General features: G+C 38.0%; 1 protein-coding gene across 6 annotated transcripts in view; it reads left to right on the forward strand.

Moving 5' to 3' along the window:
- The window catches only part of KCNIP4 (potassium voltage-gated channel interacting protein 4), a 1209980-nt gene that overhangs the window by 1036164 nt on the left and 146575 nt on the right, over positions 1 to 27241 (forward strand). The window contains exon 2 of one of the 6 annotated variants that reach the window (XM_026456087.1): positions 19461 to 19562. The exons of the other annotated variants lie outside the window; for them this stretch is intronic. Within the exon in view, the coding sequence (XP_026311872.1) occupies positions 19461 to 19562 (102 nt within the window). The remainder of the gene's footprint in view (positions 1 to 19460; positions 19563 to 27241) is intronic. 6 annotated transcript variants of the gene reach the window in all.

A 27241-nucleotide genomic window follows, 5' to 3' on the forward strand; every position in this document is an offset into this window, starting at 1 on the left:
TTCCTAAACTTTTTCATGCTTATCTCACAGGACTGTTTTCTTTTCATGATTAAATTGGATAGTGCTTTGTAAAGCACTCACAAAGAAAACAAAATGGCTTATGTTGCTATCATTGTTAACATGAAGCTCAAACTTCTTCAGTTCAATGTCTCAAAGTCTACATAGATCTTATAAATATTGTTGCTATAAATACATTTATCAAATTGTCCTGCTCTGTTCTATGCACATGTGGTGCTGAGATTGTATTAAATTCAATGTGTTTGCTCAACCAGAGAATAGATAGGATCCATAACTTTCCTTACCCAGGAGGTCATTTTCAAAAGCTTCCTATGAAATTTTAGCCTGAGAGCACAATATTGCTTTCTCTGGATATCTTTTCTCAATTTTATATCCTTGGGTGCTTCTTTTATTCTTTTTATGACCTGTGAGTGTTTTAACAACACTGTTTTCTTCAACTGATAAAGTCTGTCAACAGTGCTGGGCTCCTCCCCCACTTTCCCCAACTCTCACTAACTAGTAGCCTAAGGTGAGAGGGCCAGCAAGTATGAGCTGGCTCTGCTTTTCTGAACACCCTTGTCTCCCAGGGACAGATAGGTTTGCCAGGATCTAGCACTTCAGATAGCTTTAGTGGAGCGCTAATTGTTTTGGGAACCTTGAACAAGTCATGATTTATTTATGAAGAGAAGCCTGCTTCTCTTTCTCCTTTGAAATCCAACCAACAATGATGCATTCGTTAAACAGATATGTATTGAACAGTCAATGCTAGGCCTTGTGTGTGATGCTGGGGACACAAAAATGAATGAAACATAGTTTATGCGGTGTCCTTAGTAATCCATCCTACCAGGTTAATGTACACACTCCATTAGTTTTTAGACTTCTGATCATCCCTGGGATTCCTTTCTTCCTTTATAAGTGATTCTTTTGAAGCTTACATATGACAGCACTTATAATGTGCCTTTCTCAATGTTTAGTTGTAGCATATTTCTAAAATAGGTGGTCTTGGGTTTCCTAAGGAGCCCTGTATTCCATCTCATTGAGATCTGGACGAGCTGGAGAATCTGCTAGATTCAATACAGTATCATATTCTGAATGACAGAGTTAGGCACAGGATTAGCCTCCAGAGTGAGGCCATTTTTAAAATTATTTTGTTTTATGTCTAAAAAATTCACCTTCTCTCCAATAAAACCCTGAGATCTTTGGGGGAAAGTATCGGAGCAGACTTAATGAGTCCTAAGCATCAGCAGATATTTGTAGAATGGAACTGAGTGATGCTAGCGTTTTCAGGATTAAAAATTTAGTTCCACTGTGTTTAGGATGAAGCCTAGTCAGAGTGAATTACACAGGGATCATGTTTTATTTGAAGAATATGTTCTTGGAGACCTCAAGTAGTTTAAGGTCTTAGTGGATTTTTCCGTAAGGCTAATAAGGATGACCAGAGTTTATCTGCAAGCTTTAAGGGACATTACCTTAGCACAGTATACTAAAGAGCTCATCATTCATTCAGCCAGCTTTGAAGTTATGAAATTCTTGACAAATGTAACAAAAACTTGTGTATCGCATTATTTTTATGTTGCAAATAGTGTAAGACTTGATTATTTATAGGGTCCTCTTTCAAATTTGCATACAAAATGCAGCTTCACTTTGCATAACTAATAAGAAACCTCTTAGGCAATATTTTGGTGTGGTCAAGAGAGTGGTAAGAAGATATCAGAAAACATCTATCAACTTGTCATGGCATTGTTTTACTTCATCAGGACATAGCCCCTCAGCTGCTATGATAAATTTTAACATTGGATTTTCCTGGCCCAATTTCTAATAAATAAAATGTTGAGCAGCAGGCAAAGCTGCCTGTTTGCAAGGACAATATTTCACATTGTGTGCCAATCTAAAGTATTAGTTACTAAAAATCAAATTAGCGGGAAGAGCTACTCATATCCTTGTTAGGGACATTGATTTGTTGTCCCTTATTTTTCTGTTGTGCTGATAGAGAATTTAGGGTTAAAGCATTAGGGATCTTTCTGCCCACACTGGTTTGATAAATACAATTTATCCTGAGCCCACATTGATATAATTTGTAGATAACATTGGCACATCAACATGTACAGTTAACAATATCCTAAGTATTGATCATTAAATTTGATAAGTTATAAATCTGCATTTATGTTATAATTTAACTGCCAAGAATGTACAAAAATCTCTTTCGCAATAAGAAATAGAGATCTCAGTTTGAATCTTTAGCTATATGCTGAGGTTCCCTCAGATATTTTAGGAGAAGTTACCTAAATATCTGAGGTATTTGGTCAAGTTAAAAATAGCAACCATATCAGTGACAGACTGGATTAAGAAAATGTGGCACATATACACCATGGAATACCATGCAGCCATAAAAAAGGATGAGTTTGAGTCCTTTGTAGGGACATGGATGCAGCTGGAAACCATCATTCTTAGCAAACTATCACAAGAAGAGAAAACCAAACACCGCATGTTCTCAGTCATAGGTGGGAACTGAACAATGAGCTCACTTGGACTCGGGAAGGGGAACATCACACAATGGGGCCTATCATGGGGAGGGGGGAGGGGGGGAGGGATTGCATTGGGGAGTTATACCTGATATAAATGATGAATTGATGGGTGCTGACGAGTTGATGGGTGCAGCACACCAACATGGCACATGTATACATATGTAACAAACCTGCACGTCATGCACATATACCCTAGAACTTAAAGTATAATAAAAAAAATAAATAAATAAAAATAAAAGAAAGGCTGGGAGAAAACCCATCCAAATATTTAAAAAAAAAAAAATAGAAACCATAAACAGCTTTCAAAGTTGTTGTAAAAATGAGTGATAACATACGTAAAATGCCTAGTACCCTGCTTAGTCAATAGCAGGTACAAAATAATTGGTAGTCGCATTGAGAAAATTGTGTAGATAGATAGATGAGATAGAGATAGATACATAGATAGATAAGATATCGATATAGATAGATCAGTGAATATTAAGCACATCTTACAGTTTACACTTATTCTGTTTTTTTTTTTTTTTTTTTATTGAGACTCTACTATGTCCCAGATACTTCAGTGCTAGATATAAAGCAGTAAAAGCACAAAAACCTCTGCCCTCAAGGAATTTACTCTCTGGTGGAGAGCGGCCGGCAGCAAACATCTAACTAAATAAAGTGCATTGTGCATTAATAGTGATAGGTACTATGTATAAGGCTACCGAATATCCTGATATATATGGGAAGTTACAGTTTACGCCAAGTGTCTGGATATCATTATTAATAGTATCCCTTTCATTCATTCTTAGTGGTGTTCCAGACTGGACAATAAGTCATGTGGTTAGCTCTGTTAGTTTGCTAGGGCTATGCTGTCTAGCCAAGGTTCTTAAAAGAAACAGAATAGACTATGTATACAAAGAGAGAAAGGGAAAGAGAAAGAGGTTGATTTGTTATGGAAATCGGCTCACATGATTATGAAGACCAAAAAGTCTCATGAGACGCCACCTGCAAGCTGGAGAACCAGGAAAGTCAGTGGCATAATCAAGTTGGAGTCTGAAAGGGGCACTGGTGTAAGTTCTGGAGTCCAAAGTCCCTGAGAACCAGGATGCTCAAGGGCAGGAGAAGATGGAAGCCCCAGCTGAGGAAGAAAAGGAACTTACCCTCCTATGCCTTCAGATTCCTGCCTTCAAAGGACTGGATGATGTCCACCCACACTGGTGAGGGTGGGTCTCCTTTGCTCAGTCTACTGATTTGAATGCTGCTATCTTCTGGAAACACAGACACACCAAGAAATAATACTTGACCAGCTATCTGGGTATCCCTTAACTCAGTCAAGTTGACGTACAAAGTTCACCATCATAGGCTGCCATAACAAAATATCACAGACTGAATGGCTTAAGCAACAGAAATTACTGGCCTCACAGTTCTGGAGTCTGGACATCCAAGATCAGAACTCCTGACAGAACTGCTAGCAGCGTCTTTCCTTCTGAGGCCTCTCTCCTTGACCTTCAGATGGCTGCCCTCTCATAGCATCCTCACCTGGCCTTTCCTCTGGGCTTGGACATCGCAGTATCTGTTTCTCTTTTAAGGACACCAATCGTATTGTATTAGGGTCCCACTCTAATGGCCTCATTTTAACTTAATTACCTCTTTGAAAACATTATCTCCAAATATAATCTGAAGTACTGGGAGTTGGAACTTCACTAAATGCATGTGGTGGGGAGGGCCGGGGGGAGCGGGATACAATTTAGGCCATAACGTTAGCCAGCCTATGGGGTGAAATAAAATGGGAATAGGAAGTTGTTTTGTGAGGACAGGGTTTTAAGTAGGACTGTGAGAGAAGGCCTCGCTGAGATGGTGACGCTGGAAAAAAGAACTGAAGGAGGTGAGGGAGAGATCTTAAAGATTTTTGAGAGGAGACATTTCAGGCACAGTGACCAGCAAGTGGCAAGGCAAGAAATTAAGAGAGGAAAATAGGAGAGGAGACAGACAGATGAGATTCAGGGGCAGCGGTGGTGGGGGGAGGGGGGATTGTGCACACATCATTGCTCGTTACAGGGAATTTAGCTGTTAGTCTCGGTGACGTGGAAAGTCGTCGGTTATTCGATAGACATGTGATTAATTGAAACAAAAACTGGATAATATTTATTTTTAGTTTAGTTCTTTGTGAATGCTCAGCCTCAACTGACATTTACCTAATACTAGCAATACAGAATCTAGAACATGCCAATTTCACACAAGTAGAAATCCACTCCATGGTTATGTGTGGTGGACTAATTTGCCTGGGATGAGTGAGTTTGGCAGTAATTAAAAAACAAAAACAAAAACAAAAAAAAACTACCAGTACTAATGAGAAGACACCATAAGTAGAGCCCCCCGTCTTACATTTTGGGGATTCTGTGTGTCTGCAGTAGGGAACGAATATATGGACGTGGCTTAGTTTTATTTTCTCTGGTGTTTTTGAAAATCTATTAACTGATGTGTATATTACTTTTCCAGAGCTGCTGTAACACATTTCCACAAACTGAATGAAAACAAGAGAAATGTATTGTCTCACAGTTTAGGAGGCCAGAAGTCTTCATCGTCTGCAGGGTAGGCTCTTTCTGGAGGCTCTGAAGGAGAACCTATTCTTGTCCCGCTCCTGGTCATTGCGGGAAATCCTTGGCATTTCTTGGCTCTTAGCTGGCTTCCCTTCAGTCTTTGCCTCTGTCCTCACATGGCCTTCTTCCCTCTCTCTGTGTCTGTCTTCTCCTTCCAGAAAGATACCAGTTACTGAGCATAGGGCCCATCCTAAACCAGTATAACTTTATATAAACTAATTGCATTTGCAAAGATTCTATTTTCCAAATAAGGCCACATTCTGAAGTTCCAGATGAACATGAATTTTTGAAAGACACAATTCAAACCAGTTACAATGTCCAGGTGTAAACAACCAGAGGAGGATAGAAAAGTTAAATTCCTACAGGGGCCAGGTAGCTACTGTAAATGAGTTAAGTGAATCAAGATGAAAAGCACTTGACTTGTCTCTTAGTGTTGGGGTGTGATCGGCCCATCCAATTGCTGCCATATAGAAATGCAGACAGAAGGTTCCCAGATCGTCTAGTTCCTCCTCAGAAGCCAGAAATCCAACGTTTTAAGTGGAATATGTGTATTTTTAGTTGTTGGTCCAGTTAATTAAAAAAAAAAAAAAAATTGTGTGAGCTAAAAAGCTCCAACTCTAGCCTACCAGGAATCAGCTTGCAATATCAAAAATCTACAGTCCTTAAGAAAACCTATCTGGCATCGTATTTTCCCAAAGCAGAACAGTGGTTCTGAGGTTTGGCCTCTCATTAGAATTACCTGATGCAGTTGGTCTGGAGTGATCAGGCATGGCTAATTTTTTAAAGCCACCTTGGTGATTCTGACGAGCAATCGTAGCGAAGTAATGGATATTCACAAGATTGTAAAGACTCTGTTTCTTTGACAATTCTATTTGATTTTCTTCCCAGGGGCCGGGCACAGGGTCTACCTTATAATATATCCAATAAATACTTATTGGTTAAATTAATGAACAAATACTTTTGTTGAATATAAATACGTTGTTAAAAGATGAAAATTAAATACCGTGACCCGAAAGAACTCACGAAAGTACTATCTCACACTGAAAATTATAATGGATTATATGTTATTTCTTCTGGCATTTGAAGCATTTTGCAGAAACATTTACTTCATTCATCTCCCAACTTCCTTGAGATTGGTGTCATCTATTATTAGCCCCATTTTTCAGATGAAAAAAATTGGATCTCCTAGTGCGGCTTTCTCCTAAACCACATTATTATTTTTTAATACCACCAGGAATTTGATAGATGTCCTACTGCAAAGAGGTAGCATTTCTAGCAAAGGAATGAAAGACACCACGTTTTCAGGACTATATTCAAGACAAGATGGGTCAAGAAGCTTAACTGAAGAGGCAGAGAAGGAAATTAAAACCATGCCACAAAGTGAAACAAATTTTCTGTCGCTAAAAACTACACAATTAGACTCATCCAATAAGTGTTCCATTTTGTGGAGCCATTGTTAGTGCAGTATAGAAGTCAGAATGTCAGATCCAGGAGTCAGACAGATGAACAAGCATTTACATTCCTGATACTGCCACTTACAAACTGTGTGCATCTCTACCTTCAATTCTTCTGCTCTAATTCGGCCTTCATAATGTTATCTGCCACAAGTGGGGCTCTTGTGAAGGTTAAATGGTATGATGCTTGTAAAGTACTTGGCACATGGAAGGTTCTCTTTGTCTTATTATTAGGGCATTGCTTTTTAGGCATTATTTGTCTGCATCTTTTCTTAGAGCAAAACCATGTTCAAGATGAAATTTAGAGGACTTTCTTGTTCTATTGTTAATCCTTCCCCACTAGATTATAAATTTCACAAAATCAAGGACTATGTTTGTTTTTGCCAGTGCCAAATAGGTGCTCAATCAATGTTATTGAATAAAGCATTACATGATGATATCAATCCTCTGCTAAAAAAAAATCCTCCGCCATTTTCTCCTTATTTCACTCTGAGTAGAAGCCAAAGCTCTTAGAGTGGACTATGAGATTCTGCAGGATTTTATACTAAGAGAAAATAAATAGAATGAACAAAAGGAAACAAGTGACTTTTTTTCCCTGAAAATCCTTTCAAACATGTTATTAAAAGGCAGTGGTCAGGTGATTGGCCAGTCATAAAATGAACAGAGTAGCCTAGACAATACCTAAGAATATATACTAGTTACTGTGGGTGACATTGGAGGAGTAGATTCATTATATAACGAACACTCCAACAAGAAAATACACCTTGTAATCCCAAATCCTATTAAGAATTTGTACATTTTATTTGTGGTCTCTTGCCATCAGAAGAATCAACCTTACTCAACTGTTGCTTGCTTTCTGATTTTAAAGGCATGATTGGCTTATCCCAAAGAAAACTTTGAAGTTAAACGTTTGATTGTTAAAAATGCTTCAACCCGGTGGCTCACACCTATAATTCCAGCACTTTGGGAGGCCGAGATGTGCAAATCACTTGATGTCAGGAGTTTGAGACCAGCCTGGCCAACTTGGTGAAACCCCATCTCTACCAAAAATACAAAAATTAGCTGGGTGTGGTGGCGGTCACCTGTAATCCCAGCTACTCGGGTGGCTGAGGCAGGTGAATTGCTTGAACCTAGGAAGTGGAGGTTGCAGTGAGCCCAGATCACATCACTGTACTCCAGCACGGGTGACAGAGCAAGACTCTTTCTCAAAAAAAAAAAAAAAAAAAAGGCTGGGTGTGGTGGCTCATGCCTGTAATCCAGGTACTTTGGGAGGCCAGAGTTCAAGACCAGTCTAGCCAACATGGCGAAACCTCATCTCTACTAAAAATACAAAACTTAGCCAGGCATGGTGGTAGGCACCTGTAATCCCAGCTACTTGGGAGGCTGAGGCAGGTGAATCACTTGAACCTAGGAGGCAGAGGTTGCAGTGAGCCAAGATCACGCCACTGTACTCCAGCCTGGGCAACAGAGTAAGACTCCGTCACACACACACAAAAATAATAATAAATAAATAAATAAAACCTCAATTAAAAATATAAAAATAAATATGGGTTATTTGTGTTAGCTTGAGGAAAAGAAATAGTACATTTGGTTTAGGTTATATTCAAAAAGATACTGCTGTCATTTTTGATAATTTCCTTTTTGTTTTGGGTGCTTACCTCATATACAGGTGAGATCAAAAAGGCAAGGTGTCTGGGTGAGGTGGTTCACACATGTAATCCCAGCACTTTGGGAAGCTGAGTGGGGAGAACTGTTTGAGCCCAGGAGTTTAAGACCAGCCTGGGCAACATCGCAAGACCCCATTTCTACAAAAAAAAAAAAAACAAACAAAAAACACTGGGGCATGGTGGTATGTGCCTGTAGTCTCAGCTACTTGGGAGGCTGAAGCAGGAGGATCATTTGAGCCCAGGAGTTCAAGGATGCGGTAAGCTGTGATCAAGCTGCTGCACTCCAGCCTGGGCGAAAGAGCAAGATTCTGTCTCAAAACAAACAAAAAAAGCAGAGGCTCGGTGATGTTGTTACTTTTCCAAAGTCTTACAAACAAAAAGTGGCAGCACTTAGATTCAAACGAGTTCTCCTGAACCCTAAAGTTTCGAATCTTTCAATCATAAATGTTAGCTTTAATGTGTTTGCAAAAACATTTTTAGTTTCCTATTTCACCTTCTCTATTAGCTATTTTCAAAACACCATTTTTAAAAATGAAATTGCATTATTTACATTGTTTACAGTGCAATGAAGTATTCACTTAGTCAGTGACTGTACCTTAGTTTGTGGAACAGACCATACCGGTTGCTAATATTGCATGACCATATAATTTACCATTTAAATAAGAACATTTTTGAACATGAAAAGGGAGTGCAAGCTATGGGATGTTAGGACAACTCTCATAAACTGGCAGTGTCCTGGACAAACTAAGAGGTCTTGTCACCCTATTTATAAGAAACTCCAGATAATTTCCAAACCACACACAAAGGATAGCCCTGTAGAAGTAGTTTTGGCAATTTGTTCAGAGGAGCAAGGGAAAATTGGGGTTCAATGATCAATCTTAAAAGATCCCAAGGAAAATTGATACCTTTTCCATGTTGATTTCTGCTAGTATTCTCTGGCTAGTTCTGCCAGTAGAGCAGAGAGGTGATGTAAACAAACAGACTTAGTAGCAGCTTTAGAAAACATTACCGCTTTTGACCTTCCAGTTGTTTGCTAACATCTGCCTCAGATAACATGCAATATTATTCTGCACTCAGCTGACCAAAACTCTTCTCTAAATGTTTTGTGAAGGACACAGTCAACACCAAGTTAAAGAAGATTAAATAGGACCTTGCCTTGACTGAGAGAGAGACTGAATCAGGGGTAGAGACAGACAGAAACAGGGCAGAAAAAGAAAGACACACAGACAGAAACAGGGCAGAAAAAGAAAGGAGAGACACAAACAGAGATGTAGAACAGTGACACAGAGAGAGACATCAAGCCAGAGAAACTCAGGGACAGAGAAGAGGGAGACAGAGAGACAAAGATAAAAGCAATGGCACAAAGACTAAGAAAGAGTGAGACAGAGACAGAGATAGCGAGATGGAAAGGCTGGCAGAGAGAGTAGCATTAATCTTATGAGAAACAGGTAGCCACTCTAAGTAGAGTCAAATTCACTCCATTTGCATTTGGCATCAGTAGATTGTTTTCAGCAAATTCAAGCACCTTCTAGCTGCCTTCTTTTGAACCGATAGACAAACTAATTATTTTATAATCAAGCATAACAAAATAGGTCAATTAAGAAGGTCATTTTCTGCCTCCCAAGTTCAAAAAGTTACAAAATGAAATGTAGGTATTTTCCTCATATTCAGTCACGAACAATGTTGCTACTTTTCTTAAAAGTGAATGGTTTGGGACTGACTGCAAGATCCAATAACAACTGCATGGTTGGGCAGCAATTTTCTGCAAGAATTGTTACCAGCATATGAACCCCAAGTTATCTGGGGCCTTGTATTTTCAGGAATGAATTTGAAAATACTAAATGAATTCTGAGTGTATGTGTTTGTGTGTGTAGTCATGCTAGTATTTGTGAACTGTAAGTCCACTTTAAAAATAGGCATCATAGTATTAGGTTGGGGCAAAAGTAATTGCGGTTTTTGCCATTATTTTCAACGGTAAAAATCACAATTACTTTTGCCCCAACCTAATAAATAAGTTCACATTTGCAAGTACTAAAAAAATATACTCCCTATTCCCAGCATCCATGACACTGGTAATGAATCAGCTTGTCACTGGTTCAAAGAAGAACACAGATGGGATCGCAGTACCCCGGAAACTCCTGGTGATTTTGGTTTTGTTTTGTCTTTTGAGACGGAGTGTCACTCTATCTCCAGGCTAGAGTGCTGTGGCGCAATCTCTGCTTACTGCAACCTCCACCTCCCGGGTTCAAGCAATTCTCCTTCCTCCACCTCCTGAGTAGCTGGGACTATGGGCATCCGCCACCACGCCTGGCTAATTTTTGCATTTTTAGTAGAGACGCAGTTTCAACATGTTGACCAGGATGGTCTCGATCTCCTAACCATGTGATCAGTCCGCCTTGGCCTCCCACAGTGCTAGGATTACAGGCATGAACCACCTTGCTCAGCCCAATTTTTGTCGTAGTTATTGATTCACGGGAAGACACCAGATCTGTGGAAACATTATTTGCCATTTTCTTCCACCAGTCTTCCACAGGCTTAAAATCTCCGAAGAAAAACATTGTCTGTGTTTCAAAAGCACAAAATAGAAGCTGATCAGGACTGTGAATTAATGGAGCACGAGCCGTTATTTCCACGGGAAATAGAAGTTTTTGCTATCTGCTGTACCACAAAAAGGAGGAAGATAAGAATAATTCTCATTATGCTGAAATTACCACTTTTATTGCTACTGTCAGTACTTGTTGAATTCATAATTCATGGCCCATCGCTCACCACTGACACACGACATTGACATGTGATGGCATTTCTTGTGTAACAGAAAAAGCAGCCAGTGAAGAATGACCACTTGCATACACCACTACTGAGGTCTGCATGACCAGAAAAATGGAGCAATAAAGATGACGATGGGCTGATGTGTTTTCAGTAACATCAGGCATTTTCAGTAACATCAGGCAGTTTTCAGTAACATCAGGCATAAAACCTTTCCAATTGGTAAAAACGAATGCATTTCCATTTAGTTTGAGCACATATTTACACACTTACTTTTTATTCTCTTTTTGTATTGCTTCGTTTTATCGTCTTTGAAGTACTGGTATACTAGTAGTTTGGTTTGACTTCTAGATGCAGAGATATGGGAGTTGACTTAAGTTTGAATGATCTTTGAGCTCAGCGCTTTATGTAGCCAACTAATTTAAGATATTAATCTGCCCATTGTAGGTAGCAATAAATATTAACTTTAAATTTAAGTGATATGATCACTCAACAAATATATATTAGTACCTAATATATGTAATACATTGTGTTATTGTTAATAATCGAAATAGGATAAGACACCTTTTCATCTTATGTAGGTATTTTTGCGCAAAATATTTCCAATGCAACCTTCCCTGGCCACCATATTTAAAAATATGTCTTTCCCCATCCTCTTTCTTACCCGTATCCACCAACAGACGTCTCTAGGCCCTATCCCTGCTTTCTATCTGACGTGCTTTATAATTTGCTATTTATTTTGTTATTTTTTCCTTCCTAACCATAGTGTAAGGTTTGCTAAAATAGAAGTTTTTTGACTGGCTCATTCAGTACGTTATTGCCAGCATCTGAGATAGTTCCTAGCACATAGTTAGCACTCAACAAATGCTTTTAAATGAGTTAATTCATCAACAAACAGAATCCCCCCATCAAGGAATTTGGGATTTAGTGACAGAAACTGACAAATAAATTCTACAGTGTCATAGGTATTATAATGATGTGGATGGTTAGATTCTGGACAGCAGGGATTTTTTTTCTATGTAACCACTGTATATTTATAGTTCTACAAAGAACCTCATTTATAATGCTTATAATATATATGTTATAAAGAATGCTTTTTGGACAAATAAATATTTATGAGATGAAAAGTAATTAATTTTTCATCTCTTTTTGTATTGCTTTGTTTTATGGTCTTTAAAGTGTTATGTTAGTATACTAGTAGTTTGGTTTGACCTCTAGATGAAGAGATACAGGAGTTGACTTAATTTTGTTATTTTTTTTTTTTGAACTTCCAGTTTTTATTTTTTAAACATCATTTAACAAGAAAAACATTCAACCAAATTAAAACGAATTAGGTTGGATTAATTTACAATAAAATAATCAACTTAAAATATCAGCCCTTCCATTTAGGACCAAGGAGGCCAATAGTTCCTATTTAAAAAGCAGAATTGCACAATTATTCTTACCTATATTTGATGGCACAAAAAAATAAAATTCTTACAACTTCCACTGACACCCTCCCCGCCCTCCAGAGTACAGTTCATACAATTGCATCTTAGGTCAGTACTCAGGCTTTTAAAAATCATCTTACACTTTGAAATATAATATAACTACTCTGGTAACAAGAATACTTTTAAAACAATTCTTATAGAAAACAATTAAAACAATTCTTATAGAAAACAAATACCTTAGATAATTGTGTGGTGCATTAGACTGCTCAAAGAAACAGCAAAGATGAAAAAATAATGTACAAGGATTATAGTCCCTTGTTTATAGAAACCATCCAAATAAAATATTTTCCCTAATTTTCCTTGTTTCTTATAATTGATTAGCAGAGATGAATTACAAGAAGCAGAATGCACCATTTTTTGGTTCTTGGTTGTAGCTGCCAGTTTAGGAGTTCATGACTATAAATATAAAGCAAATATGATTATACTCACAAGTTCTGGAAGGGGAAAAAAACGCAGATATCTCTAAAGTATTTCTCTATCCTTGCTTTCAAGTCATGACAAAAAAAATTCACAGCAATTTAGAGGATGCTGAAAGACTAAACACGAGCCCACTAAAATAGAGATTAATTTTACCTATTACACTCCTATAGTAAAAATTGTAATAAGTATGATATTGTATTAAGTAACATTCTATAGCAAGCTGTGGGAGCAAATACAACATTTAACAGATGCATTTACAAACCAGGCACGGTAGCCTTTAGACAGAACATCTTATTTTCACACTCTTGAACATGTAACCTTTAAAAAAACCAAAAGGAATATGTAATTTATGACAGCTAGCCAGGCACTTAATTTGGGGAAGAGAAGGATTTTGAGGTAAACTAGAATTATTTTGACTTAATTTTGAATCCTCTCATTAGGCTCAGTGGTTTATGTAGCCAATTAATTTAAGATATGAATCGTTGTAGGTGGCAATAAATATTAACTTAATAAATTAATAAAAACAAAGAGTGGTTAGTCTCTGTGAGGGTAAATGTCCTACATACTAAGGCAGTTTGGAGATTGATTCACCTTCACCATCAATTTTCTTTTAGTATGATTGGCTGGGGAATTCAGTCCCACCCCCTCATTCTGTTGGTATCATCCTTAGTAGAGTGCCTTCACACACAGCTGTCTATTTAGGGGATGGCTTCACACACCGTGAGGAAGCATAGATGTAAATTCTAAATGCATCTGCTAATTACAAGTAGCAAATCTGCACATACTGAGACATATAAGATATCATATATCTTATATGATATATCATATAAGATATATAGTCTGATTTCATGCTTTCAGTAGATAGTGACTGAACGTTTTATATAGTAAGCACTGTGTAACATACTGGGAATTCAGTAATGAATAAAAAAATACAATTTCTGATTTAATTATATGGTGGTCCTGTGCTATTTCTACCTGTACAGTCAAGTTTCCATATTATGCCATTTAACCTTGGCCTGAGGACATTCCTTTAGCATTTCTTGGAATGCAAGGCTTTTAGCTATGAATTATCACAGGTTTGTTTTATCTAAAAATATCTTCATTTCAACTTCATTCTCAAAAACGTACATAAAATTCTGGGTTGATAGTCTCTGTATTCCCCTGAGAACTTTAAGGATTCTATTCCACTGTTTTCTGGTGTTTTTGATGAAAAATTATTCTTACATTATATAACCCCTGTATGTACGGGTCCTTTTCTTCTCTTTTCTTTTTAAAGCCTTTTTTCATTTTTGATTTTCAGCATTTTGCCTACAGCTATGTGTGATTCTTCTTTTATTTATCTTCCTTTGGTTCAACAGGTTTCATTTGTGTTTTAAAACGTATGTGGAATATTTTGGTCATTAATGCTTCAAAATTTTATCTCGCCTGTCATTATGTTCTTTATACCTATGTTGTACTTCTTGATATGATGCACAGATGAGTAAAGATCGCTTTATTTTTAAATCTTTTTCTATTATTCAGATTTCTTCCTTTTCATCTCTATTCAAGCTCATAATCCTCTCTTTAGTAGTTCTCAGTCTGCTGTTAAGTCCATCTAATGAAGTTTTCCTTTTAGAATTTTCTTTTTATTTATGGAATTTTCATTTAGTTCCCTTTTGTAGTTTAATTTCTCTTCTGAATTTTTTTATTTCTCTACTTATTATAACTATCTTTAACATCATTTCTTACAAATTACAACATCTGTGCTATCTAATGTCTGTTTTTATTGACTCCTCTTTTTTCCTGATTATGAGTCACATTTGTTCTGCTTTCTCACATGTCTAGTAATTTTTTTAATAGTTCAAGAGATGTTATTAGGATACATCATAAGGAGTTTGGATCATGTTGCCTTCCTTTAAAATATATTGAATATTGTTTAGAAGCATTCCACAGTTCGGCAGCTCTTTTTGGTCTTTCTAGCTTTAGGCCTATTCTTTGATAGGATTGGTCAACTTTAGTGATTACTTCAGTGATACACTGTGGCCCTTACTCTAGGAAATTATCCCTACTCCCAAAATGGTTTTTCTGAGTTCTCAGGGCAATGCCAGAGGTGCTCAGTGAAGGTTTTTTTGGAAGGGTGACAGGGCTAGAACTCCAACATCTTGCAGCATTCCAGCTCTACATGGCTTGTGTTATTTCATTCCATTCTCAGGCCTGCCTGCTAAGCATTATAAAGCCTTACTCTGAGCATGCATATCCCAGCCCTTAGTCAATAACCCACATTTAATTTCACACAAATTTCCCACCCACCAGCTACCCGCAGAATACACACACATATATCAATTCTCTCTTTGCCCTGGCCTACAAATTCCAGCCACTTCAGGAGCCTGGAACTCTAATCTCTGCCACTTCAGCTCAGTGACTGTGAGCTCCACCTCCCTGAACTATGGAAGGAATATGTCACGAGGCAGGGAGAGCCAGGGCAGTTGTGAAGCACATGTCTGAGGTTTTTCTTCTCTCAAGCATCACAGTTCTACATTGCTTATTGTTCGATTCTTGGAAAGAGTTGCCTCATGTAGCGTGTCCAGTTATATGTTTCCTTACAGTGGTATAGAATATCCAATAACAGTATGGCGATTCCTCAAGGATCTAGAACTAGAAATACCATTTGACCCAGCCATCCCATTACTGGGTATATACCCAAAGGATTATAAATCATGCTGCTATAAAGACACATGCACACGTATGTTTATTGCAGCACTATTACAATAGCAAAGACTTGGAATCAACCCAAATGTCCATCAGTGACAGATTGGATTAAGAAAATGTGGCACAAATATACCATAGAATACTATGAAGCCATACAAAAAGGATGAGTTCATGTCCTTTGTAGGGACATGGATGCAGCTGGAAACCATCATTCTCAGCAAACTATCACAAGAACAGAAAACCAAACACCACATGTTCTCACTCATAGGTGGGAATTGAACAATGAGATCACTTGGACACATGAAGGGGAACATCACACACCGGGGCCTATTGTTGGGAGGGGGTAGCGGGCAGGGATAGCATTAGGAGATATACCTAATGTTAATCACGAGTTACTGGGTGCAGCACACCAACATGGCACATGTATACATATGTAACAAACCTGCACGTTGTGCACATGTACCCTAGAAGTTAAAGTATAATAATAATAATAAAAGAATATCCAATAACATTTATTCTGTAAAGGCTAGAAGTAAACATCTTCCATCTTCCATTTCAGTAGGGAAGACGTGTTAAATATGTAATTGTATCATGAATTGTTTTAATTATACTTGCTATGAAGGAGAAACATAGAAAACTATGGGCATCTATAGTAACTGTTCATAATCTAGTTTGGTTTGCCCTATAAGGTTTCCCTCAAAAGTTATCATTGAACTGAAATCTCAGGGATGAACAGGCATTAACTAGATGAAGAGAAAGTAAAGTAAAAGTTTAGATACAGATAACAGCATGTGAAAAGGATCCGAGACAGTCAGTAATATGGTATACTCAAATAAGTGAAACAAAATGAGTATCTAATATTTGTTTGGACTGCATTATGTGGCTGTCACTGTGCTAAATGCTTTATATATTATTTCATCTGATCCTAACTTTTTGAAGTTGATAGTGTAACCTGCGCATTGGGTTCATTTTGCCTGCTGCCCAGGTAGAGCTGATTTATGAAGACAAATAAATTGCAATAAAAAGTTTAATTCATACCGAGCCGGCTGAGCCAGAGACCCAGAGTTTTTAATTCCTCAAATCAGCCTCCTTGAAAATTCAGAGGCCAGGGTTTTTCAAGGATAGTTGGTGGACAATGGAAAGTGTGCTGCCGATTGGTTGGGGATGCAATCCTAGGGGTATGGAAAATGGTCCTCATTCTGAGCTGGCGTCTGGGTGGGGTCACAGGACTGGTTGGCAGGTCTGGGTGAAGCTGTTCATTGTCGGAAATGCAAAAACCTGAAAAGACATCTCAAAAAGCCAGTCTTAGATTCTACAATAGTGATGTTATCTGCAGGAGTAATTGGGGAAGTTACGAATCTCATGACCTCGAGAATAACGGCTGGTAATAGCTTATGGCTACACCTTAGCAGAATTCAGGCTCCTCTCATCCTCCTAACCTGGTGGTCTTTCATTAGCTTTACAAAGGCAGTTTGGTTTTGGGGAAGGGCTATTATCATTTAAACTATAAGCTAAATTTCTCCCAAAATTAGCTTGGGAAGCAGGAGAGGGAGGAGGTCTTTCTTCTCTTAGGTAAGTTGGAGACACAAGAGGGAAAGTTGGCCAGAGGAAGGTGTGTTTGAACTGAGTTTTAAAGGCCTCATGGGGCTGGGCGCAGTAGCTCACGCCTGTAATCCTGGCACTTTGGCAGGCCAAGGTGGGTGGATCACTGGAGGTCAGGAGTTTGAAACCAGCCTGTCTCTACTAAAAATGCAAAAATTAGCCAGTCATCTTGGCATGCACCTGTAATCCCAGCTACTCACGAGGCTGAGGCAAGAGAATTGCTTGAACCTGGAGGTTGCAGTGAACTGAGATCGTGCTACTGCACTCTGGCCTGGGCAACAGAGTGAGACTCTGTTTCAAAAAAAAAAAAAAAGACTGCACGGGAGTTGAGAATTGGTGAATAGCTGACAAGACTGAGGGAACAGCATATACCCTGGCACGGAGGTTTGAAATGGCATAAAGGGGAGGAGCAGAATGCCTGTGTGGGGAGCTAAAGTAAGACCCTCATGTCCTAGAGGAGTTTACAAAGGAGAGGGTAGTTAGATGGCTGCATCCTTCCAGAAATGGAAAACAGAAGCAAAATATAGGGTGTGTTTTATGTAAACCAGATTTATTTTACAAGTTTAAAAGAAGGGGAACATCACACAGAGGGGCCTGTTAGGGGTGGGGGTCAAGGGGAGGGAGATATTAAGGACGTTTATAAAATTTTTGTCACCCGACTCTACACACACATGTGGAGCTTAAAACCTAGATGACGGCTTGATAGGTGCAGCAAACCACCATGGCACATGTGCCTATGTAACAAACCTGCACGTTCTGCACATGTATCCCAGAACTTAAAGGAAAGTTTACTTAGATATTAATCTAGGAAATGAATCAAGTCTTCTTTAGACATCCAAAGTGAATTTATTTTACTCATTTGCCAGACATTTATTGACCTTCTGTTACGTGCCAGACCCTCAATCGGCAGTTGAACAAGACATTTCATACCACATAGGTATTAAGACCAGAGGAGGGCCTGCTTTGTGAGTTCTAGCAAGAAGAGTGGTGTGGCCAATTGTGGATGGCCCAGAAAACAGGGAGACTGGCTGCAAATGCTGTCAGAGACTCAGGCAGGGCCAGATCATACTTGGCATCCTTGATAGAAAAATAATATGAAGCTTTTAGAGGGCTTTTAATCAGAGGAATGATCTTATTTAAATTGTGTATTTACTACTTCATTTTGTCACCCCACTCTACACACACACAAGAGTTTTAGCCTGTGGACACTGTTGGTGGGTACAACAGCCCGAAGGGAAACTAAATCAGAAGGCTTGTGGTCAGGACTTTTTTATAATTCCAAGATAAGAATTAGAAAAGGAACAAGTCATACATTTGCCAGATTCATGTATAAAGATGGTAGAACCTCGATTTAAATTGGTTTCTGTGCTGATGCTTTATATTTGACACCTTCCATGCTGGGGGAGGCTAGTTACCTATTAACATGACATCCAACCGTCTGAGACCTCAGGGTGGGTAAATTGATGCTAACTTGGATAGTTGGCTCCTGACATCAAAAGTTGTTTCAGCAGTTTGCAAGCTCACCCTTCCAACCACTTTTGATTTTTCTTGAGTCCTCTCCAGGTATCTGCTGTCAGACATACTGCTCTATTTCTGGGTTAATGTTTGACAAGCTTGCCTTGCTTCTCCCAGAATTACTCTGTTCGAAAAAGTTCCATTCATTAGTGTCCACATGTAAAAAATGGGAAAGATTGTCACATCTCTGGCCATATCACTATATGCTAATGAAGCTGCATATTAAGGACATTTGTTTCCTCATTTTCAGGAAGGCAAAGGTACTAACAGGTGACTGTGGTGTGAATGACTGATGTGAAGTATCTATCTCTGCTCTAATCAAAGATGGGGAGCAATAACAGAAAATTGTCATGTGGGCCCTTAGTGCTGGTTTCAATATTGAAATTTCAGTTCAGTTAACTCTTCTAGTGATACTTGTTTTATCCTTGATCTAAGGGAAAAAAAAAAAAAAAAAAAAACCAGATTTTTTTTGATGGCTTTTTTTAATCTTTTGCCATTCAATAGATATATTTTGTGATTCTGCTTTCACTTGTTCATCATTATCTTCAAAACAATATTTAGAAATAAAAACAAAACTAAATGAGAAGAAAACAAACTTTCCTTTTTTTCCTTCCGGGGTCCCAACCCACTGCCTGTGATTGCCTGAGTGGATGGCTGCATCCCTGACCCTTCCTGCCTGGCTTCTCTGATAAACCCCGCAGCACGTCCCGTTTCTTTCTGCAGACAGCATTAACAGAACTGATCCTGTATCTTCTAGGTTTCCTCTACGCTCAGAACAGCACCAAGCGCAGCATTAAAGAGCGGCTCATGAAGCTCTTGCCCTGCTCAGCTGCCAAAACGTCGTCTCCTGCTATTCAAAGCAAGTTTGGGTTTTTTGGTTTTTTTTTTCCTCTGAAATTCTTGTTTTGTTTCTTTAGGCCTGCATGCATTGCAGTTCTCTGCTTCTACAACGAATCAATATATTATATTCTACGAAAGCAACTCTATTGATGCATTCGTGTCTCCCTAAATACCCAGGAGAACATTTGGGCTATTAGGAGTCATTTTCCATTTGGCAGACCGACAGCACAGTCTTAGTGACAGGAGTCTGTCCTGCAAAACACTGGGAATTTTTGTTTGATGTGAGGGATGGGGACTAGACTCAAGTAACTGTAGGAATTCCTATTGTTTGCCTTGTTAGCAGAGCAGCTGGACACTTTAACCATATTACCTTGTACATTGTTTGACTCTCATCCACTGGGTCTATAATTTAGACACTGCCAAAATTCAGAAATATCACTAGATTAGAAAAAATATTACAAAGGGTCAAACATTTAAATAAATGTGACTTTTCTTCTTTGCTCATTCTGTCCCTGTATCAGTCAAGATTCTGTAGAAAAACAGAACCAACACATACTCACGTGCATACACATAAACATATAATATACATACATACACATGCATATACCCACGTACATATGCGTATATGCAAACATATGTAAAGAGATTTATTCGAAGGAATTGGCTCACACCATTATGGGGGCTGGCATGTCTGAAATTCATAGAATATGCTGGCATCCGGAAGCTCAGGAAGGATTTCTTTAGGAAGCCTCAACTGATTAGATGAGGCGCACCTACATTATTCAGGGTAATCTATGCTTAACTTAGTGTCAACTGATTATAGATGTTAAGCATATCGACAAAATACCTTCACAGCAACACTTAGATTAGGGTTTGATTAAATAACTGTGCACTGTAGGCTAGCCAACTTGACAGGTAAGGCTAACCATCACATTCTCCATCTTCTCTTTCTCTCCAAATTTGTGGCATTCTTAAAGAGTAGAAAATAGAGGATATTTAAGGGAAGTTTAATAACTTGTTTAATAACTTTAATAAAAATAAATTGAGGGATTTATTTTATAAAGATGCTATATAACTTAGAATAGTTTAATAACTTTAATAAAATAACTATTTAATAACTTTAATAAAAATAAATTGAGGAATTTATTTTATAAAGATGCTATATAACTTAGAATATACATTTACAAATATTCTGTGTGTACAAACATTCTTTATATACAATTTTTTTCAAGCATCAAACAACTCTTCGAATCAGAGAAGGTGGTATTCTTTGCTAGTGAGAAAATGGAACATTAAAAATCTAGGTGGAATTCCCTAGGTATTGGGGCTATAACCCACATCTCCACCTACTCTCTTTTTATAATGCTACAACATTTTGTAGGAACTCATGGATTCAATTAGTGATTTTAAAATATGAATGCCCTAAAATGTCATGGGTCTCTACAACACAAATGAGAAAATACGGAAAGAACCATAAACAACATGATACATTCAATGAAAAGTGCCAGAATAGAATAGCAATTTGTGTCAATGGCGCTGACCAGAGGTGATATTCATCATAATAAGATTTAATTAATTCACTTATTCATTCAACAAATATTTATTATATGTCACTGCCTACTTCTTGTGCTGGGAGATGGAGCAGTGAATAAAATAGATTAAAAACTAAACCAAAACAAAAAAAGCTTTTCTATCAGAGCTTACATTATATTCTGTAGGGAGAGGAGGCAGAACTAAATAACTTTTATTAGTAATAATCCCATGCACATACAAAAATTAAAATTATAGTTTAGATACATTGCCCTGAATTTTTTTTCTTTCATTGCACACACATACACACCATCTCACAAATAAAACATAACATCATCAGCAACCTGGAAGACCATAATCTAGAAAAATGCCAGAGCCCTAATCCTACGTGATGTTGAAGCTGCAGGTGCTTTTATTGCCACTATTTGTCAGAGATTGTTGGTTATTAGAGCCATCGCTTTTCTCCTTTCAGGTTGGAATCAAAATTGCCAATTTATCAGATATTTGCTGAAAATATAGTCATTGGTACCATGTAGACAGGTAAAATGTAACTTTCAAATGGATCTCTGTATTCACATAGAGAAGCAGAAAACTGTCATGTCTTGTTAGCACTCTTCGTGCACCAGCGTCTGATAAAGCCATGCCCCCAAATAAATGTTCACAGAGGATACAATGCAATTTTCAACTAACTGTGAGGGAAAAGGATGTGTTGAGAGGGAAAAAAATAGAAAATACTAAGAAAAAGATCAGAATGACTTTAAATACTAATGGGAATGTATAGAACTGGCTGATACTGAACCGACGCTAGACTTAGCTCATGATTTGTGGACCCCATAAGACTCCCGCCTTCTCCTCTTCATCTTTTGCCTTCCCCTCCAGGGTTGGAAAGGTGAATGGTTTATTTATCATGTTTGCAAAAGTCTCTCATGTTCAGGACAGTCCATTTGAAAAGTGCAAAGAAAGATAAGAACCCACACACACATGTGCACACCACACACACACAATCTGCTACCTTGAAGTAACTACAAATAACTAGTAATATATTTTTTACCACCAATGTATATGTACTGATGATATCATATCTATACCAAATTTTTATTATTTCATTTACATGGTATACTTTCATAAATATCAACCCTGCTATTAAAACTTTTTGTAAAATCATTTTTAATGGTAAGCATAATACTACATTCCATAGCGCTAGTATATTGTATTTGACCCCATTCTCTGGCTTTGGATATTTAAATTTTTCCCCTTTTTACCTCCCACTCTCAGTATAAATAGCACTATGATAAATGACTCTGTGTATATAGCTATGCTTTTAAAATTACTTTCCCCTAAATTTTGAATTATTGGGTAAAAGAACTGATTTATCAGAATGTAAGCTTTCCAATGTATATTACAAAATTTTTCCACAAATTGGCCTTTCAAATGTTTTTCAGCAAAGCATACGTATTTCTTCTTGAGTTCTTTTGTTATTTAGGCATAATATTCTTAATACTTGGAAATTTTATACCTTTTATAGTCATTTGTTAAATACAGATTTAAACTATTAGTTCTGGTGTTTGTGCCTCAAATGAAAACATTAAAAGAAGCAGCATATGACAAAGATTTTCTGCATGAAGAACCATAAACATTCTTAAATGTTTGAAAATTAAATGTATTTCTCATTTTTAAAATGTCAAAGGCAAAACTTATGAGTCCCAAACTACCGTGTTGAACCACATATCTTGACTTTGATGTTTGAGAAGACTGTCAGACAAATATCAAAAAGCACCACTGTTTTGGAAAGGTACCAGGGATCAACACACATGACTTCAAAGACAGGAGGTGATGGATCTATGCCATAGCCAATGGCCTTCTCCCATCGAGCCATCTGACTGGTAGTTGAACAAGAGTAATAGATACGATCTAATGAGAATTAATTTTGGCCTTAGAATGTCTTCCACCTGACACTAATATCACATCAACCAGGGTAAGAAATGAGACAGGGATAGAGGCAGCAATACCTGGGCTTTGAACAAAGAATTGTCTTGTTCACATTTTTGGCCTATCCCACTGTCCCCTAGCCAGCCAATTGCCCACAGCTCTTTGAACCTTCATCCCAGGATGCAGATGAATGCACAGCCAGAGGTAGTATCCTAATCACTATCACTCTGTAGAACTCACTCTGAGCTTCTTACATCATTCATTGGCATCAAGAGCTGCCCAGTTGCTGAAATTGAAATCTTCTCTCTGCTTAATGATCCCCCACCCACCATCTTAATGGCTACTAAACTCTGGTCAGTGTACTCTTTGAATATCTTTTAATTTCACTTCTCCTTTATGTCTCTTGTGCTACAGCTCTGAACCAGCTCAGACTTTCATGATCTCTTCCAAGAGCTATTGAAAGAGGCAAAGGGGGCCATTGTGGGTTTTAGCATCATCCTGGCATGTGTCTGAATTCCTCTTGTGCCTCTTACTAAACAAAATGCCTGTTTATCACTGTAAACTTATTTACGTAAATTCTCTGCCTCTTAATTTCTTTATTTGGTCATTCATTCCACAATATTTTTAGAGACCATATAGGGCAGGCATGATACTAGACACTCACTTTCTAGTGAGGAGTGGAACACAGTTTACTACCTTCCTGGAGCTTATGCGGGAAGAGGTAGAATAAACAAGAAAACAAAGGTTATCTTGGGACATGATAAGTGTTACAGCAGAAGTAAACCTGTGGTGATATGATGCAAAGGGAATGTATGCAGGGGAGATATCTTGACTAGGTCAGAGAAAGCTTCATTGAGATGTCTTTTAAGTCCTTAGAATAAAAGGAAGCCAGTAATGTGAAGGTCTGGAGAGAGTGTTCTAGAAGGATGAAAGGGGCATGGTTTATTGGAGACAGACAAAGATGATTACGATTATCAGAAAATGGATTGTCATGGGAACTAAATAAGATAATCGATGCAAAGTATTTAGTATAGGAAATATCATAAGCATGAACCAATGACAAGGATGAACTCACTTGATGTTCCCGACCACCTTTTGAGGTAGGTACATAGAATGACTAAAAAACTGAGGCATTAAGAAACAAAACAAATGCCCCAGTTGGTAGAGCTAGAATTCTGACTCCATAGCCTGCTGTTTTCATCACTTTAGCAGCTGAGAGCACTGATGACCTCTGATATTGATTGAGGGAGCTCTTACAGGTCTGCAGTAGTTGCCGTTTTTCCTAATGTAAATCTTCAAATTGGGGAAAAAAAAAAAAAAAACACAGAAAACATTAGATCTGGCCTTTTGCCTGCAGGAGGGTAGGTTTTACCCAATTCACAATTGAGATAGCTGTGGCCTGAAAAGCTTGTAATGATTTGAGCAGAATCCCACACCTGAGAAGTTGAATAAACAAAACACTATACCCAAAAGAACTTTACTCCAGTGATACCGATACACTTACTGTCTGATTGCAAGATATGAGACCATCATACTCATAGAAGAAGACTTACTGGAAAAATCCAAGGAGAGGGAAAGACAATTTCACGTGGTTGGCACACAAGAAAGCCAATTGGACTAGATGGTTTCTAAAGAAATAGTCATCGCATTTTAAGTGATTTACAGAGTATTTTTAAAATAGTAGTAATAATAATAGCCTACTATAAGGAATATAGGCTATTTCATATGTGAGGAAACTGAGGACTAGAGAAGGGAGATTATTTGCTCAAAATCACAAAGCTTCTGAAAAAATCTGAAATGAGAAACTCAACTCCAAATCCAGTATTTTCCAACACTGAAATTCTACGATTCAATGTCAGTCAAGGTCCAGGAAGGAAACAAAAGGCATATTTAAATAGGGCAATGGGGGAGAGGTGAATAAAGGAACATTTTGCAAAGGTATGTGTAGGGTTTCTTGAGCCAATAAGGCTGTGAAACATTCAGTGTTAGCAAGAGCAAAAGTTATCATTTCTAGGTTGCTGGTTACCAGAAGCTGGAAAAAGCCATCGCTTTAGCTGTAACAATAAGATAGGGCTCTAGTCCTTGGATGAGAAATGCAGCTATTGTCAACTCACCAAAGAGTGAGCCCAAATAATAAGTACCATAACCTCTCTCTTGTCCTCTTCTCCAGTGGCCAAACCCAATGGGAAGCCAGAAGGGCAAGGAGTCCAGATAATATTGTCCTCAAAGGTCAGACTTCCAGAACCACGGCAGCATTGAGAAAGAAGGAGGCTAAATGATGAAAGATGTTTTCCCGAGTCTGTAGATCTTAGGAGCCAGGTGTTGTGATCTACAGGATCAGTGACAATTCTTAGAGTCAGTCACACTTAGCGTCAGTCAGACTTAGAGTCACACTCCTCTTATAAGATTTCTTCCCAGGCTGGGCATGGTGGCTCACGCCTATGATCCCAGTACTTTGGGAGGCCGAGGTGGACAGATCACGAGGTCAAGAGATTGAGACTATCCTGGCCAACAGAATGAAACCCTCTCTCTACTAAAAAATACAAAAAAAAAAAAACATAGCTGGGCGTGGTGGTCCGCGCCTGCAGTCCCAGCTATTTGGAAGGCTGAGGCAGGAGAATCACTTGAACCCGGTGGGCAGAAGTTGCAGTGAGCAGAGATCACACCACTGCACTCCAGCCTGGTGACAGAGGGAGACTCGGTCTCAAAAAAAAAAAAAGATTGCTTCCCAATTCCATGACATCTTGGAGGCTGGAGGCTGACAACTGGCTCATGAATGTACATTGATATTGAGTAGCTATTTATAGGATTAAGGAATTGAGCTCCTTTAGGGATGACTTAGTGTCAAGAAATTCCTAGCTACTATATTTTATGTCAGCACAAACATTTTTTAAAGAAATAATAAATGCTGTCAAGTCTCTGGTTATATCTCCTCATTGAATAACTCTGAATAATTCACTTTATCTCTCTATGTCCCAGTTCTTTTACCAAAGAATAAAGTAGTCATGTTCCTTATTCATTCAATGGACATTATTTGACAAAAAAGGTACTTACTAGATAATGGTCAGGAAAAAATACAAAAGATAAAACATTCGACACGTGATTATCTGTGTATTTGTATGCGTTCACATTTTTATCTAAATTTGACTAATAACAACATCTACCCAGTACTATCTCTGTGCCCTCATTCAATCAAAATAATTGATTCACTAAATTAGAGCTTCATTCCAGGGGTTTTTGTTTTTGATTTGAGCAGAAATGGGAGCATGAATATGACAAGGTTATTGTGAGACTAGACCACTCATCAATAAGCCACCATCAGTACATTGCCTTGCAAAACTGCAAAACACAATTTCCTAACTGTGTTTCAGGTTTTTGGGATCAAATATAGCATAACATTTCAGTATGTTTTGTTTTTCCTGGTAGCACATTGATCATAGGAATTTTTAGATGCTTCTGTTGGCAAAGAAATCGTCAGCATTTGGCTGTTGGAGGATTTGTTTGCAAAAAGCAACTTGAACGGCCAACATGATGCCAATTAAAACTACAACAGTAACCTCCAGGATTTTTTTTTTTAATGTTTAACCTCTGATAGTTAATTAATCTCATGCTAACTCCTTGGTGAATTTAGCTAAAGGTTCTGACCTAGGCATGTTGTCAGGAAAATCTGTGGAAGAACAGTGGCATAACCCATGAATGTAAATTTAATATTCATGTATTTCTTAATAGAAAGCAAGGTTCATTCAATTTCATTAAGCCCTAAAAGTGTTGTGTTCAAAATCTCAGATGTGATTTTTATTTATTTAACAAATATTTAGCACTTACTATGTGCCTAGTACAGTTTTAAGTGGCTTGTACAGTATAACTCATTATATCCTAAAAATAACTCTGTAAGATGGACACGATTATACCCATTTTACAGAATAGGAAACTGAGGCATGAGGGATTATTTAATTTGCCTGAATCACATCACCAGCAAGAGGTGTGGGAGTTGGGGGAGGGACTGAACACAGCACTGGAGCTGCAGAGTCTCTGTACTTTACCAGTTCTCTAGTTACGTTCAACGTTCTGGTCAGTTTTACAAAAAAATATGACTAGATCTTTTTCCACTTACCTGCTCAATGTGGGACCCTCATACACAGCACATATTGTGCAGGGAGATGGTGGTAGCCCCTTGAATGAGTTTTTTTTCTTCTCTCTGGGCCTCTCACCATCCATGAGTAAGAAGTAGAGACTGTG

Source organism: Piliocolobus tephrosceles, chromosome 3 (assembly GCF_002776525.5).
Source record: "Piliocolobus tephrosceles isolate RC106 chromosome 3, ASM277652v3, whole genome shotgun sequence".
NCBI classification, from domain to species: Eukaryota; Metazoa; Chordata; class Mammalia; order Primates; family Cercopithecidae; genus Piliocolobus; species Piliocolobus tephrosceles.